We start from the raw sequence: 14669 nt of genomic DNA, 5'->3' as shown, positions 1-14669 counted from the left end.
TTGGCATCTACTTGGCATCTTGTGTACCCAGTGACGTCAAAGGGTACAAATCCTCTGCTCGCCATCGCCATGGATCGCCCTCTCTCTCTTACTCCATGGGTTATTTATTATTATTTTTTCCATGGTGGGAGAAAAGTGGACGTGGATCGTGGATTCGTTTTTATATCACTTTCACGCTCATGTATAGTTTTTGGTCCAGTTTAGTTTCACTCCCGGCCAGTTGTCAGTGAGCGTCTCCGTCCTTACGGATTAGTCTGTTTCGGTTGTCAGTGTTGTGCGAAAGGGATTTTTCAGTCATGATTGACGTTGTCGAGGTTAGATCTCTTCTAGCTGCCCACGACCAGTCACATATTCTTCAGTTCTGGGACAACTTAAGTGACATCGAGAAGGAAGAATTACTGAAGGATATTAAGAGCACAAATGTGCCAGAGGCTACCTCTTACTTCCAGAGTTCCATTGCAACTCTTGAGGAGACAAAGAAATTGGACGATCTGATGCAGCCGATTCCGTCCCATCTCTATGGAGCCGTCTCTAGAACCTCTTCGGAGGACTTGGAGCTCTATGAAAATATTGGTCTTGAGTCTATCTCAAACGGTCAAGTTGGGGTACTCTTACTTGCTGGAGGCCAAGGAACGCGCCTGGGTGTTACATATCCTAAAGGTATGTACGATGTTGGATTACCATCTCATAAGTCACTGTATCAAATTCAAGCTGAACGCATAAGAAAATTATGTGAATTAGCTGAGGAGCGAACGGGCAAATATGGGACCATCACTTGGTTTATTATGACAAGTGAGCACACGAAAGAACCCACCTTGGAATTTTTCAAGAAACATAATTTTTTTGGATTGAACAAGAATGATGTTATATTATTTGAACAAGGTATGTTGCCTTGTTTCACTCTTGATGGAAAAATCATCTTAGACAATCGCTCCAAGATTTCTAAAGCGCCCGATGGGAATGGAGGAATATACCGTGCATTACAAGACAACGGACTCCTGAGGGTAATGGAAACTAGAGGGATCAAATATCTACATGCTCACAGTGTTGACAATATATTGGTGAAGGTTGCTGATCCAATCTTTATTGGTTACTGTATCCACAAAAAAGCCGATTGTGGTGCTAAAGTCGTGGAAAAATCATCTCCTACTGAAGCTCTTGGAGTCATTTGTAGTGTTAATGGCAAGTTCCAAGTTGTAGAATATAGTGAAATAACTTTGGAAACAGCTATGAAACAAGATGATGATGGTAAATTAACTTTCAGGGCAGGGAGCATTTGCAACCATTTCTTCACCGCAGACTTTTTGAGGAACGTTGCAACTAAATTTGAAAGTGATCTTAAGTTACATATTGCTAAGAAAAAGATACCTTTCGTTTCTTCCAATGGCCAAAGATGTATTCCAGATAAACCCAATGGAATTAAAATGGAAAAATTTATTTTTGATGCCTTTCAGTTCAGTGATAATTTAGTTGTTTGGGAAGTTAGTAGGGATGAAGAGTTCAGTGCTCTGAAAAATTCTGACTCGGTTGGAAAAGATTGTCCTAAAACTGCCATCAAATCCCTGTACAGGTTGCACAAAAAATTCTTGGAGGAAGCAGGTGGAATATTCGATGGTAATTCTGACTGTATTTGTGAAATTTCACCTCTCATCTCATATGCAGGGGAAGGTTTGAAGAAGATTATAAATGAGAAGCCCCTAAAATCACCAGTACTTTTAAAGAAACCTAATGAACCAATTATTTATGGTGGGATCCAAAATAATCACCAAGGTTGATGAGGGAAAACTAAATTTTGTGTAAGTTACTTGAGAATACTGACTTAAATTCTTTATGATTTCCAAACTGCCAGCACTAAGTATTTAGATCCAGTATTGATTCTATCTAAGTTTCCATTCTTCCGATTAATTTCCTAAAAAATGGATCAAGCCATCACTTCATAGCAGTGAATGGCAATCTTTAATGATGCAAGGCTTAAGTTTGTGCAGGAACAAAATTTGGAGGTTCACGACTTCCCCAATATGTCAAAAGGCATTCAATATCCTCATGCTTTAAAGGCCCTCTTGAACCTAATTACAAAACTGAAACTGTCAAATCCGTGCAAATGCAGGTGACAAACTTTTTTATATATTGTTCAATGTGGAACTGGAACTTCCTGGTTCCTGTTTTAGAGAACTGAAAAGAAATTTAGCGAAAAAATTTAAATTAAAAATTTGACTACCCTCACAAGAAAAGTGCAGAATTATTATCCAACATTTCCCCTGTAGTGCTACCTTTAAACTTATTTTTTGGTTTATAATCAACGAGAACTTAAGTTATGACTGTGTGGAAATAAGGACTTGTGTATCCATTCTGACTCCAGTGACTTTTATACAGTTCTGGCATAAGGCCCAAGAAAACACCTATCCTAGTTTGACAGACTCAGGTCCTGCACACCTGAATCCTGCTTTTTTTGTGTGCCATTTTTTATCCTTTATCATCACACCTTTGTCACAAATAAGGTCATAAAAACATTCAAATAAGTATCACTTTCGTGGAATTGATAAAAGAAATGAATTTCCAAGGATGCAAAACCCTTGGGTTTATGAACCTCAGAATATTTATTCCTTTTAGGAAACACCTGCACTGGCTTTGAAAAGCTACGAATGTCCAGTCCACTTCACTTTTAAGGAGGGACAACAAACTGTTTCTAAAAGTGAGAGCGTGTTCTGTTGTGGTAGGAAAACAATTTTTCTTGACCTTGATTACATTGCCCATCAAGCTTTTTAAAGGTTTTCCTGATCACATCAAATAAAGGCTTAAAAAAATAAAATTCAAAAATGAATGTGAGCGGTTGTTAAACATACGTAAACCCTCTGTTTCTTTACTAACCTTCTTGATACCACTTTTTTAATGTGATTAAGAGCAGAAATTCTGAAATGCTATTCAGATAGACCTTTCAAGAATCTATACTGATTAAAAACTTAATTTCTAAAAAAGGAAGGACGTATGTAGTTTTTCTAATCCCAAGATTCATATATACCTTCGATAAAATAATGAGTGAAACAAAGTTATTTTTTCTAAAGTTTCAATTTTTTATGGATGCTCTTGTAATTTCCTTAATGCGTATAGTAAAAGTTTCAGTATTTGTTTTCGTTAATCTACTTAATTTCGGCATAGAAAATTATTTGTTATTTTGTTTTGTTTATATTTAGCGTTTTATAAATTTTAACATTTTTTTACGTATGAAGAAAGCTAAAGGCTTCTTAAATCGGCAGTTGCTTAGATACTTAATTGGCAAAATAATGTCATTGTAAAGTTGAAATCTGCCTGGAGAGTATCCCGTAGCACGTCTAAGTTTTAAATATTCATTCATTGTCGTTAGGAGGCAATATAAAAAGCTTGGATCAAATATTTCTCTTGAATCAATTTTTGTTTTTTCCAAGAGGAAAATATTTTCTCACGTAGCCAGTATACCGCGTAATTTACGTATACCGTAACTTTCTTTTTAAGTATGATTTTTCTTTATTTCACACCCCGCTGTTCTGAGGCTCCCACAGTGTCTGTGATATTTTTTTTGTTCGTATTCTGTCCCTTTATCGCCTGTTATTTAATGTCGTTGCGTTTTGCTCTCAAATATTGTTATATCCCACGTGCAATCATTCCCTCCCTAGTCTTTTGCTTGAAAACGAATCCAAAAGAATGCATTTTCCTAGTCCAGCTATTCTGAAAAAGGTATCTAGATGGCCAAGAAAAACCTTCATCTTTTGTTGCAATAAGACGATCCTGTCTGTAAGGGGTTGTCCGTTGAAGTTTTTTACATTTGTTTTTGATGAGGCAGAATTTTGAGCGAAAAAAGTCTGTGATTCCAGCTAACATAGCAGTTAGTTTATCTTATCTTTAATAGTTAATCTATGATATTAAAGGCATCATGAAGGGTTCAAATGTATTTTTAGATTGTAATTGCCTTGGATTTTTCAAATTTTCACAACGTTATACTCGAGGAATGTAGGGTCAAAACTGCTCTAACCCACTTTTCAAAAACCGAAAGAAATTTATCTCGCCCATAGCAACAGCATCACAGAATGCTATTGATTTTTTATCACACTTTTAAGGCATGTATACATAAAGTAATTAATCGTAGATTTTAACATACTGTTAAGCTCAGCTGAAAAGGATTTTTTTTGTTATTGGGTAAGTAAATTTTATGTAAAAATATCCAATTGGAATACCATGTCTTTAGGAAATGAGGAAAATTCAAAGCCTCTTCATCGCAATGTTATCAACCGAAAAATCGTGATAAATTCAGATAAAATTTCGATTTTATCCAACGCGATTTTATAGAGATAAAATTGCCACAATATTGAGGATAATCGCTTAGATGTTGATGATCCCAGCGATTTTATCGCCGAAAAATCATTAAAAAAAATCGCAACTTAATTTCAAAACATCAAGATTTTTTTCGTTGAAAAATGCTACTTGGTTATGGAGGAAAGTCTTATCTTCCCGCGCGTTAAAGTCTCCAGCGGGCCGATCATTGAACCTGATGTCAAACTGTGTCGATTGACAAATACTTGTCTCTCAATTTTTTTTATCGATCAAGGCCATTTGACAAGCTGTTCTTCTAGTTTTAGTTGTTTTTCCTTCTCCCGTGTTAAAGTCTCCGGTGAGGTGGTTATTGAATCTTCTCGCCTAAAAACAGCATCCGATTTTTCCGAGTAAAAGCAAAATTTTTTGAAATTTGGATTCTCTCCCTCGTCCCCGGGAAAATATCGATTTTCCGAATAATCCTCACGTGATAATAGAAATTGGAGAGCATTTATCACTCAGCCTTAAAAATACAGTGCGAATTACCTTCTAAGATCCTTGCCTCACTCCATTTAAGAATCTTCGTATGCCTGTGCATTTTAAAGTATAAACTTATAATTATTCATGAATTAAATTATTCGATCGACATCGGAGTTTAGATCTCCTACCTCATGTAATTCTTTGATAGTGATCTTTGCTAATTTCACAAGGAACCTATATAAACGCAAGTAGTCCTTGTATACAAGGTGCTGAAACTTGAACAATTGTACAGCTTTTTTATCTATCTTTACTGTATTGCAATGCTGATTGAATATTCTTATATTTAACAAAGAAAGAGAAAATGGTCGTATAACTGCTTCTTTACATTAAAAAAGTTATGGAGAAGAAATGTCTGTGTAAAAATTGGAAGGCCTGTTCAAAGGTGGAGAAACAAGAGACCAACATATCACTAAAATTGAATTTTTATTTATGGAAAAAATGTAATTTTTAGGTAAATATTTTTTTTTGCTCAGGTATAAACAAGAAAAATTAAGATCTTAGGTCTAGTTAAAACTTACAAAATATTTAAATTATATTTTATCTGACTTTTACTCACATTTTGTACTTTTTTGTGAGGTAGGGACCCAAGATTTACTTCGATTTTACGAGCATTTTGTATGAATTCATTGCATGTAATTATACTCATTTTTCGCGGAACAATTATTTACTGTAAGTTTGCGACGGAAATTAATTGTTGCTTGCTTTTCTCTGCGATTTAAAAAGTAAAGTTTACAAATATGACTTAGTGTGTTGTCTCAGTTCATCCACCTGTGGACTGGTGCAGTGTTGGCCCTACGTTCGTCACTTGACCTTAGCATTTGATAGTGCACCCTACATTTCAGTGCTATCTTGCTGTGTTCACCACTAAGCGAATTTTTCTTCCTTGATCATGCAAACTTTCTTGCAGGGTTTTGATTAAACCGAATTCTTTTTCATCGGTTGCAATGGTACTTGCGGTACAATCGATAGTGAACAGATAATTAATTAGGCAAATGACACCTGCTGATCGATCTATTCCTCCGCCCTCTGCTTTTCCAAGGAATTGTAATTCAATTTCTTGTTTGTTTTTTTTTGTCCCATTAACCCGCCTGTTAACTTCTGAATGGGTGCACTAAGAAATTTACATGTTTGCATATTATATTTTTTCAATTAAAAAGAGCTGCACTTTACCGTATTTACAATTTTTGGGAGACCCGAGTCCTCCAACTTTTTTTTCGAATGACCGCATCGCACCTATCCTTCGTGATAAATCACTCACGGGGTAAGAACAATTAGTGAATTTTTGTAAAAATTTCAGTCGAATTATTGAACAAGTCAAAACGCAGCGCATGGTGATAGAAAAGTATACCCCAAAAATTTTGAATCTCGGAGTGCAACTGTTCAAAAGTTACCAGAAGTGGTCCAGACTTCAGGATTTTATCCTGTATAACTAGCGGTTCCCCGATATATATATAAAAAATTATAGAATATTTATAGGATTTATATTGAAAGTTGCGGCAAAGGGACTTAAGGGCCTAAACCGATCATAGCTTTGGCACATTTTCCTTTGGAGCTCGGGTGATCATGACCCCTATTTTCATCAGAATTAGTCTTCTCTCAAAATTATGAAATAGACTTTTCTTGATCTCCAATCATCGAAGAACAATTCGCATTTAGATTTTAGTTAAGTAACTAAATCCGTAACTAATCCAAAAACAAAAGGAACATCCATAGATCAACTTGAATCCATTTTCGTTTTTATGTATCTTCTTAATGTACGTAATTTCATAATTTTAAGTGAATTTTCACCTGTTTTCTTGGCTGTTTCAGCCAACTTGAGGCCCTGTAAATTCTCAAGAACTGTGCGATCTATTTAACTTTAATTGTAATGATTTTAAAAAATGAAGAGGTATTTTCTTGACTCTTCAAGTCGTCCACCATTGAGAATTTGCACGCGTCTGTAACTGAAAAAGAACAATTTCCGACTCTGATTTCACTGCGAAAAACCTTTTGCAAATTTTTTTTCGATCGCCTTTCGAAATCGAATTGCATTAACATCACCGCGAGGAAGACTCATCCATTTATCCTAATTAACATCGTCTTGAACTCACGATCAGTCTGTCCCGCGCCCGCGCTCACCCTGTCTCGAAGAGACGCTGTGCGTAAGTAAAGCACTTGACTCAAACTGCGTATTCCGATTCCTCATTGGTGCTTCACTGGAAAAAAAAACCACTTTGGATCTAGAGTCCAGACTCTTAAAAACATCGAAAAGAAAAAGTACTCTTGATTAAATCAGAATCTAGCTTAAATCAAGAACCAAGCCTCTTAATTTAAGCGGATTTCGTTTCGATTCAAGCAAAAATCCGAATGAATCGAGAGTATTTTTTCCTGTCAATGTTTTCAAGAGTCTGGATGGACTTTAGAGCCAATGTGTTTTTTTTCCCAGTGTTTGCGAATCAGTTTTTCAGAATCAGGTTTAGAAAGTCAAAACCCATCAAGTTGGAAATATTCAGATAAAAAATTCCTGATTCCCCGACTTTCTCTCCCTGATCTGATTTCATTCCCCGACTATTCCCGGTTTTCCAGACGAGCTTTAGACACACTGAGCCCGCGCGATACACGATACAACCGCATCGTTCGCCGCATTTGCTTCAAGGTGCCTGCAGAAAAGCGACGATCAGGAACGATCCGCTCAGCGTCGCGGCGTGCTTTGCGATATATCGATGGATCTGCCATATGGAAAAGGATCGATAAACAGGGTGCTCGCAACGAACACCTTCATAATCGATTCTTTACCATAGCTTTGAAGGAGAAAATATCGATAGTATCGATGCGCTTCGCCACCGGATCCGCTTTGCACACCACCGCGCATTTGGAGCGCAGACCCTTTCATTTGACGTTCTGCGCGGAAGCATACGTCAGTGTAAGTGAATGCGGCCACTTAAAAAGTTAACAGCCGATTGTTGGCGATATATTTTAGTGCTACACTGGGAAAAAAAGTTGCTTGGATCTTGAGTCCAGACTCTTAATTATATTGACAAGAAAAAATACTCATGATTCAATCGGATTTTTCCTTGAATCGAAAGAGCCAAACCTCTTGATTTAAGCAGATTTCTTTTTGATTCAAGCAAAAATCCGATTGAATCAAGAATATTTTTTCTTTTCAATGTTTTGAAGAGTCAGGATTCCATATCCAAGCGACTTTTTTCCCCAGTGTATTCGAACGAATTGAGGCATAATCATTCATCATCGAATTTCATGTTGCCCAATTCCCTGTCATACTATGTTATTTTTTGACAGAAATCAGAACGACGTAAGATTTCGGAAATTTTCGAAAGAAACTCTCATACTTGTATTTTACAGAATATTCACAAAATTACGTCAAAATGTTGCTTTGTCTTCTGATAATAAAATATGAGAGGGAATCTAACACCTATCTGATGCAGGTCGATTAACCCATCCTCTGTAGTTTTTACATGTATACCCGAGTTAGGTCAGGTTTCTGTTTAATTCTCAGCTTAAAAATCTCTCAAGTCTTTCCGAACCCAGAAAGCTGTATAAGTTTATTTTTATCCGAATTCTAAGTCCTCTGAAAAATTCAGTAAATAAGAGATTCTTTATATACTGTTGTTTGGTTACCGAAGCCACACAGCAATGTACCTACTATTTTCCTCTCTTTCCATTTGAATCAAATCTAAAATTCTTATATCGCACAGCTCTTCTCTCCTCTCGACGAAGTCAGTGTAATTGTAAAATATCATCCTCTAGTTCAGTCAACTGGCCAGAAAGAGTTGCTTGTTGTCTGTGACACTTTGTTTTAATTCCTAGTTAAAAGAGACCGCAGAAAACTTTTCGACGTCGCTGCCTGTTTTCTTTACTCTAACTTTCCCCCTGCCCCTCTCCAGTTAATTATTAATTTATGGATGTTCCTCCAGAGCAAAACCTCTGCTAAAACCTATTGTTCCTATAATGTAAGTAGCTCAATTGAGGTAGTACCTTTTCGATTATTCATAGTGTACTTACTTAGGTATGAATTTATGTTCAAAACTACCTTTAAGATCTTATTTTGTGACCATGTACATCGTTCTTCTTTGGTAATGACGAGGATAGATATGTATAGATGTAATGATAACACTGATAACGGTAATGATGCTTGATAGTGAACCAACTGTATACAATTGACTCTCTGAGTTGTTACTTTCCCATTCAGGGTGTTTACAGATCCGGAAAAAGTTCGGACTTCGGATGACCGCGGTTCAGATGATGATAACTGATCAAAATTATAAATTGAAAAATCAAAAATTTAAATTTGCAGAGCAGTTAGAAACCGAAACTTTGTTGAAAAAGATTGTTTACAAAACGTTTGGTGCAAAGAGCCACTTGGTATCTCAATTGTTGAGCGAACTGTGCCATATGAAGGGCTAACTTTTCCCGGGGATGGGACCTTTGAAAGAAGGCGTGTCACATGCTAGGGAACAACGTATAGTAATTTTAGGAGGATCAAAGGATCTGTGAAAATCACCGTTGTTAAATAACCCTTTTTTGTAACATTTGACCCTGTAAGTTCATGAATCGGATAACGAATAAACACATGCATTCAAAGAATTTTCCTTGTTTACTTATTATAACCTACTTCTTCTCCTCTTTTTTAAAACAAACTTGATTGTTACATGTTTGACATTTTAAAGGTATACTTTTTTAATAAGAAGGGAGGAAATTGTTTCAATTTCGCAACAAGAATTGCTGAAGCCCCTCACGACCTATAGGTCTACACTGCCGTGCTAACGGAAAACGCCATATGAACCGTCATGCGGTGCCACATTTCCTTTGGTAAATCTCGAATTTTCGGGAAAATTTGGTAATATTTTTCCTCCGATTTTTCAGCTAATTTTTTTGGCAATTTCACCTTAAGCTCCTGAAAATTTCAAGTAAAAATATTCATAACGTTCTTCAAAGATAACTGTTTTCTAGGAAGAAATTTGGCAACTTTTGAATGTTCATACGGCGTTTTTCATACGGCAATAGGTACACACCTGCCCCTAAAAATCCAAGTAATACAAATGGATTACATTTTGAAATTTCCACGCGCGATCTCTGGATCTCCCATAAAAGCACATATCTGCATAGGGAAACCATTAACATGCTGTTTTTAAAGTGAGTCAGAACTCGTAGTTCCTTGTTGTAAAATGTATATAGTCCAATTCGTCGTTTCCTTATAACGAAAGAACGTAACTGCATTTCAAAAGTTGCGATAGTATTTGTACAGTCATACCTATTATTCTTGTAAAAAATTGTCTTGTTTCAGTAAGATTGGCATTCTTGGAATGAAGTTAGGTACATTCCTTCGTCTGGAAACTGACGAATAGTGACCAGCATTATATGCTGTCGTGCCAAGGAAAAACGCCGTAAGAACCTTCAGACGTTGCCAAATTTTCTTCGATAAAACACGAATTCCCTGGTTAAATTATGAATATTTTTCTTCCAATTTTTCAGAGAATGTTCTTTGTATTTTGATCTAAAGTCTCTAAAAATTTCAAGGAAAAATATTCATAATTTTCCTCATAAATAAGCATTTTATCGAAGGAAATTTGGCAACTCTCGAATGTTCATACGGCGTTTTTCCTTAGCTCGGCAGTATAGTGTTAATAGATTCTCTTCTTGCAACTTAGCATACCTATCATTCTTTGGTAGCTGGGGGCATCTCCACGTAACAGATTAGGAGAAAACATTTTTTGTTTCGTATGTGGAGGTCTGAGGTCCCCCCCCCCCCCCCCGCCCGCCCTTGGCGAGGTTATTGCTATAGGCCGAAAAACTCGGTTTGTCTAAGTACTCCCACAACTTTCGCTAATACCTGCTCGTATAGTATTCTTGCCCAACTAGGCAAGCATGTTAAAAACTGAGTCTTGACTTCAGTTCCTAAGAAACTCTTTTTGGGGTGGTTTCTTACGTAAAGAGTACCAACGCAAAGATACCGAACATTTTGCCCGAATACTGTAAGTGACAGGATGATAGAATAGCGCTGAGCCCACTATGATGCGAGGAAATCAAAGCCAAAAAATTCTAATTCTCACGGAATGAGTTCTAATGAGTAGTAGTACTAGTAGTGCAAAACTGAGGGGGAGGGGAGGGGGGGGGGGTGTTCAGCTCAGGCAGGCGTGGTATTCTGCCGTGCTAAGGAAGAACGCCGTATGAACATTCGAGAGTTGCCAAATTTCCCTCGATAAAATGTGTATTTTTTAGGAAAGTTATGAATATTTTCCCTTTATATATTCAGAATCTTTAGGTAAAATTACGAACTAAATTATCCGAAAAATTGGGAAGAAAATTTACATCAATTGGACCGCATTTTGCAATTTGGAACTATAATTCTGGCTTTTCTGGGAAAACACTTGTGTGCATAGGGAAACTAATGGCACATACGTTGTTTTTAACATGGGCTAGAATTTATAGTTCCAAATTGCAAAATGTAGTCCAATTGACCAGGAAATTCGCGTTTTATTAAAGGAGATTTGACAACGCCTAAAGGTGCATACGGCGTTCTTCCTTAGCACGGCAGTATTCTAGAGCGTCTGCCTCAGCTGAACACGACCCGACACACCCCCCCCCCCCCCCCTCAGTTTTGCACTGATACTCGTTAGAGCTCATTTGTGAATTTAATTATAATTTTTGGGATTTTTTCGCTTTGATTTCTCTGCAGCATTGGTAGTGTGAGCCCAGATATATTCTTCCACCCTGATATTAAATTTTGTTATCAGATAAAAGGAATTTTATTAACTGCCTCCGATAGCCCATAATAACGAGAAGGAGGAAAATAAAAACGAATAAGCCGCTGGAAGATTTTGTCCGAATTATAGTAGTCGAACCCAGTGATCGAATTTAAGAGTCTAATACATGCGCTATGAAGCGGGTCGATTGTCGAATCGTTATCGAACGACCTTGATCGATAAGCCCCTATCTTCGCAATGCTATCTATCGATTAAATTCATTCGATAACGCCTTCAACAATCGACCCGCTGGCAGGAGAAGGAGAGGTGAAAGGAACGACGTGACGCCGCGCCGTGTGCGTGCGTGCGTGTAGTGTATTTTTAAGTATGTGCTGAGGCTGAGAGAGGTGCCGCATAGTTCACATTTACATGCTCGTGCAGCCTAGTCCGACTCAAAAGCGAACCCAACCACGCGACTGCAACATTGATTCGGAGCAAAAATGCAAAAATGAAATTTCAACGATATTTTTCAGGAGCTGTGCATCAGAGGCGGATCCAGCAATTTGGCAACATCGGGTTTCGTCCATTTAAACCAATGCTAAAAATAATCGTTTCGTGTTGGAGCATCCGACTCCTTCAAGGATCGATACATTTCCATAGGTCTAAACGGAGAAAAGATATTGTTGCCATTTTGCTGGATCCACCAATGATGTGCATGTGATCTGCGTCAATTATCCAAGAATTTGAAACTTGGAAAGACTAATGATATACTTTTTTTTTCAAGATTTCAGAAGTATTATCTTACTGTTTATGCGTTTTATGGCTCAGGTCAGAGTCAATCGAAGAAGTTGTAAAAATTTTCACGAAACGTCATTTTATATAATTCCATGACATGTTGCATCTCTGAGCCGGAGCCTTGTAAAATAAGGAGGGAGTAACATTTCAGGAGCACAGGCCTCTTGAAATGTTACTTAGATTCAGGTAATGAGAAGTTAATCGCCCCTTCCCACTCAATTAAGTCCCTAGAAAAGTTCCCAACTCAATAAATAAATTAAAAAAAAATAAATAAATAAATAATAAAAACCGAAAACCGATTGGAAAATAATTTTGGCACATTTTAATTAGTTCCCTTGAAGAAGAACCCTGTAGCCAAATTAAGTATAACTCAGCGGTCTCCTGACAGTAGGTACCACATAAAAGGTTTTAAATCTTCAATTGAACATTTTTCGGAACGAACAAAATTCGTGCCCAACTTTTCAAAAAAGAAAGAAAAAGAAAAACCTCGAAAAATTGTTGAAATTTACGAGTTAGAAAAATCTTGTTCTTTCCACAGTTAAATTTATGTGAATTAACGTTAAAAAAGTTGTAAAAAAATTGATAGCAATACTTTGTTAAATTTTGAAAATCTCTCATGGTCATGCTAAATACAAAATAGACTGCAAAACATGCAACATAAAAAACTATAGGTAATTTTATGTAAAATTTGTGCTATGCATGAAAAATTAAATATAGCCGTAGATTGTTGTTAATGTGCAAAATGGCATTTTAATGTAAAAAATACCAAAACGTGTTTGCCAACTCGGACATTTCAACAATTTTTAAGGGGTCTCTCTAAAAAATTCACGATTTTTTTTACCTTAATTTTACTTAATAGCCAATGCCACTAGGTGATCGACTGTTATTATACCAGAAATCGCGCGTACTATGTCTGAGAATCTCTTCCACTGTTTCTGGTAGCAAAGATTCTTCGGTTTAACAAGCACTTTTCCATTTATCGCCGCATAAGATTGCAAGTAGGTACAGCAGAAAGAAAGAAAAAAAAACAGAGAATTTGCATCAAATGCCCATAAAGACTGATTCCACCCATTGTTTGCCGGAATAAATTGCAGTCATCTTTTCAGTTACTCATCCATTTCCTGGAAAATCGGCCGTACCCTTCCCATGAAGGAAATGTTTCTTGAGTTAAAAATGCATATAAAAACCATCCAGGTGTCTGCAGACATGAGTTGGTATAATCAGATTCGGCTGAAACTCGGCGCTCTTTTTTGGTTGAACGAATCAAGTTGAAGGAGTAGGTAGGACAAAAAAAATCCTACCAAAACACTTTCGTATTAATCTGCCCCCCCCCCCCCCCCCACATCCACCCTAGCAAACTTTTCTAGCATACGCCTAGGATCTCCCTCCTTCTCTTCTTCTCAGAAAGACTGCTCCCATCTTGCAACTACAGCTAATAATTAGGTATCTATACTTTCTAAAGGCTCGTCTCCAGCGAGAACACTAATAGCCAGCCACGTGCATGATTATTTGCTCCGCTGATAAGGGTATGTTTTCTCTTCGATAAATATTCCGATGAGAGCAAATAAAAATAACTTCCAATTGGCCCTGAAGCTCGCATTGTCCAGAGCCGGCGAGCGGTTATTTTTCTTACGGAAGTCGTAGCTTTCTTCGTTGCCTATTTTCACCGCTACGTGGATGGAAGCTTTCAGAGCATACTACCTATAGAAGAGGCGAACCAAAACGAATTTCAAGAACTAAACGCGGGATTAGGCAAGAGTGTATTAGCCCGAGGAGGCAGTTCAAAAATCCACGTTGAAAGTGCAAGACCGGCCGACCTTCATCACGGCCGGCACCTTCTGTCTCCTGTCTTCTGGTCTGTTTATGGGCAACGCCCATATTATGAATGCGCTTTCATAATATATGTGAGCTTCCTTAATCAAACCCGAGTCGCCCAAGCTGGTCCACTTCGTTTACCGTCATTTATTATGAGTGTGTCTGGACGTATAAGTCAACGAAAAGGGTCCCTCTTTTCCCCGCCGCACAATAGATCGAGTCAACAGGGATGGTTGGACAAAATTTGGAGACTTTAAACGCTTATAACTCCGTTTATACAAAACTCTGAGGCTCTAAAAGTGGTTTCATTGGTTTTATCGTGAAATTATCTTTTAGAAGCCCCTCTTAAAGTTTTTAAATGTGTCGAAATAAACATCAAAATTTGCAGTTTTAGTCAACAATTGTAGGTCCGACCTCTCTGATTGACTCGATCCACTGTGCGACACCGACACAGAATCATTTCAGTAGCTCAGCTCTGAAAGTATGAGCTTACTTAAAGTTCCCTCTCCAACTTTATTTTCAGAATGGGAAACTAAGTATATATGAACGTAG

The 14669-nt window shown here is 37.3% G+C and overlaps 1 protein-coding gene across 1 annotated transcript; it reads left to right on the top strand.

Annotated features, from left to right (window-relative positions):
* The first annotated feature begins 102 nt into the window (after positions 1-102).
* mmy (UDP-N-acetylglucosamine pyrophosphorylase mmy) lies at positions 103-9408 on the top strand. The gene has a single exon (XM_019046508.2). The coding sequence runs from the start codon at positions 297-299 to the stop codon at positions 1773-1775; it is 1479 nt and encodes a 492-aa protein (XP_018902053.2). The 5' UTR covers positions 103-296; the 3' UTR covers positions 1776-9408.
* The last annotated feature ends 5261 nt before the right edge of the window (positions 9409-14669 follow it).

Source organism: Bemisia tabaci, chromosome 2 (genome assembly GCF_918797505.1).
Source record: "Bemisia tabaci chromosome 2, PGI_BMITA_v3".
Taxonomy (NCBI): domain Eukaryota; kingdom Metazoa; phylum Arthropoda; class Insecta; order Hemiptera; family Aleyrodidae; genus Bemisia; species Bemisia tabaci.
Note: the sequence above shows the minus strand (reverse complement) of the source record. Positions and strands in the feature narration are given on the sequence as shown.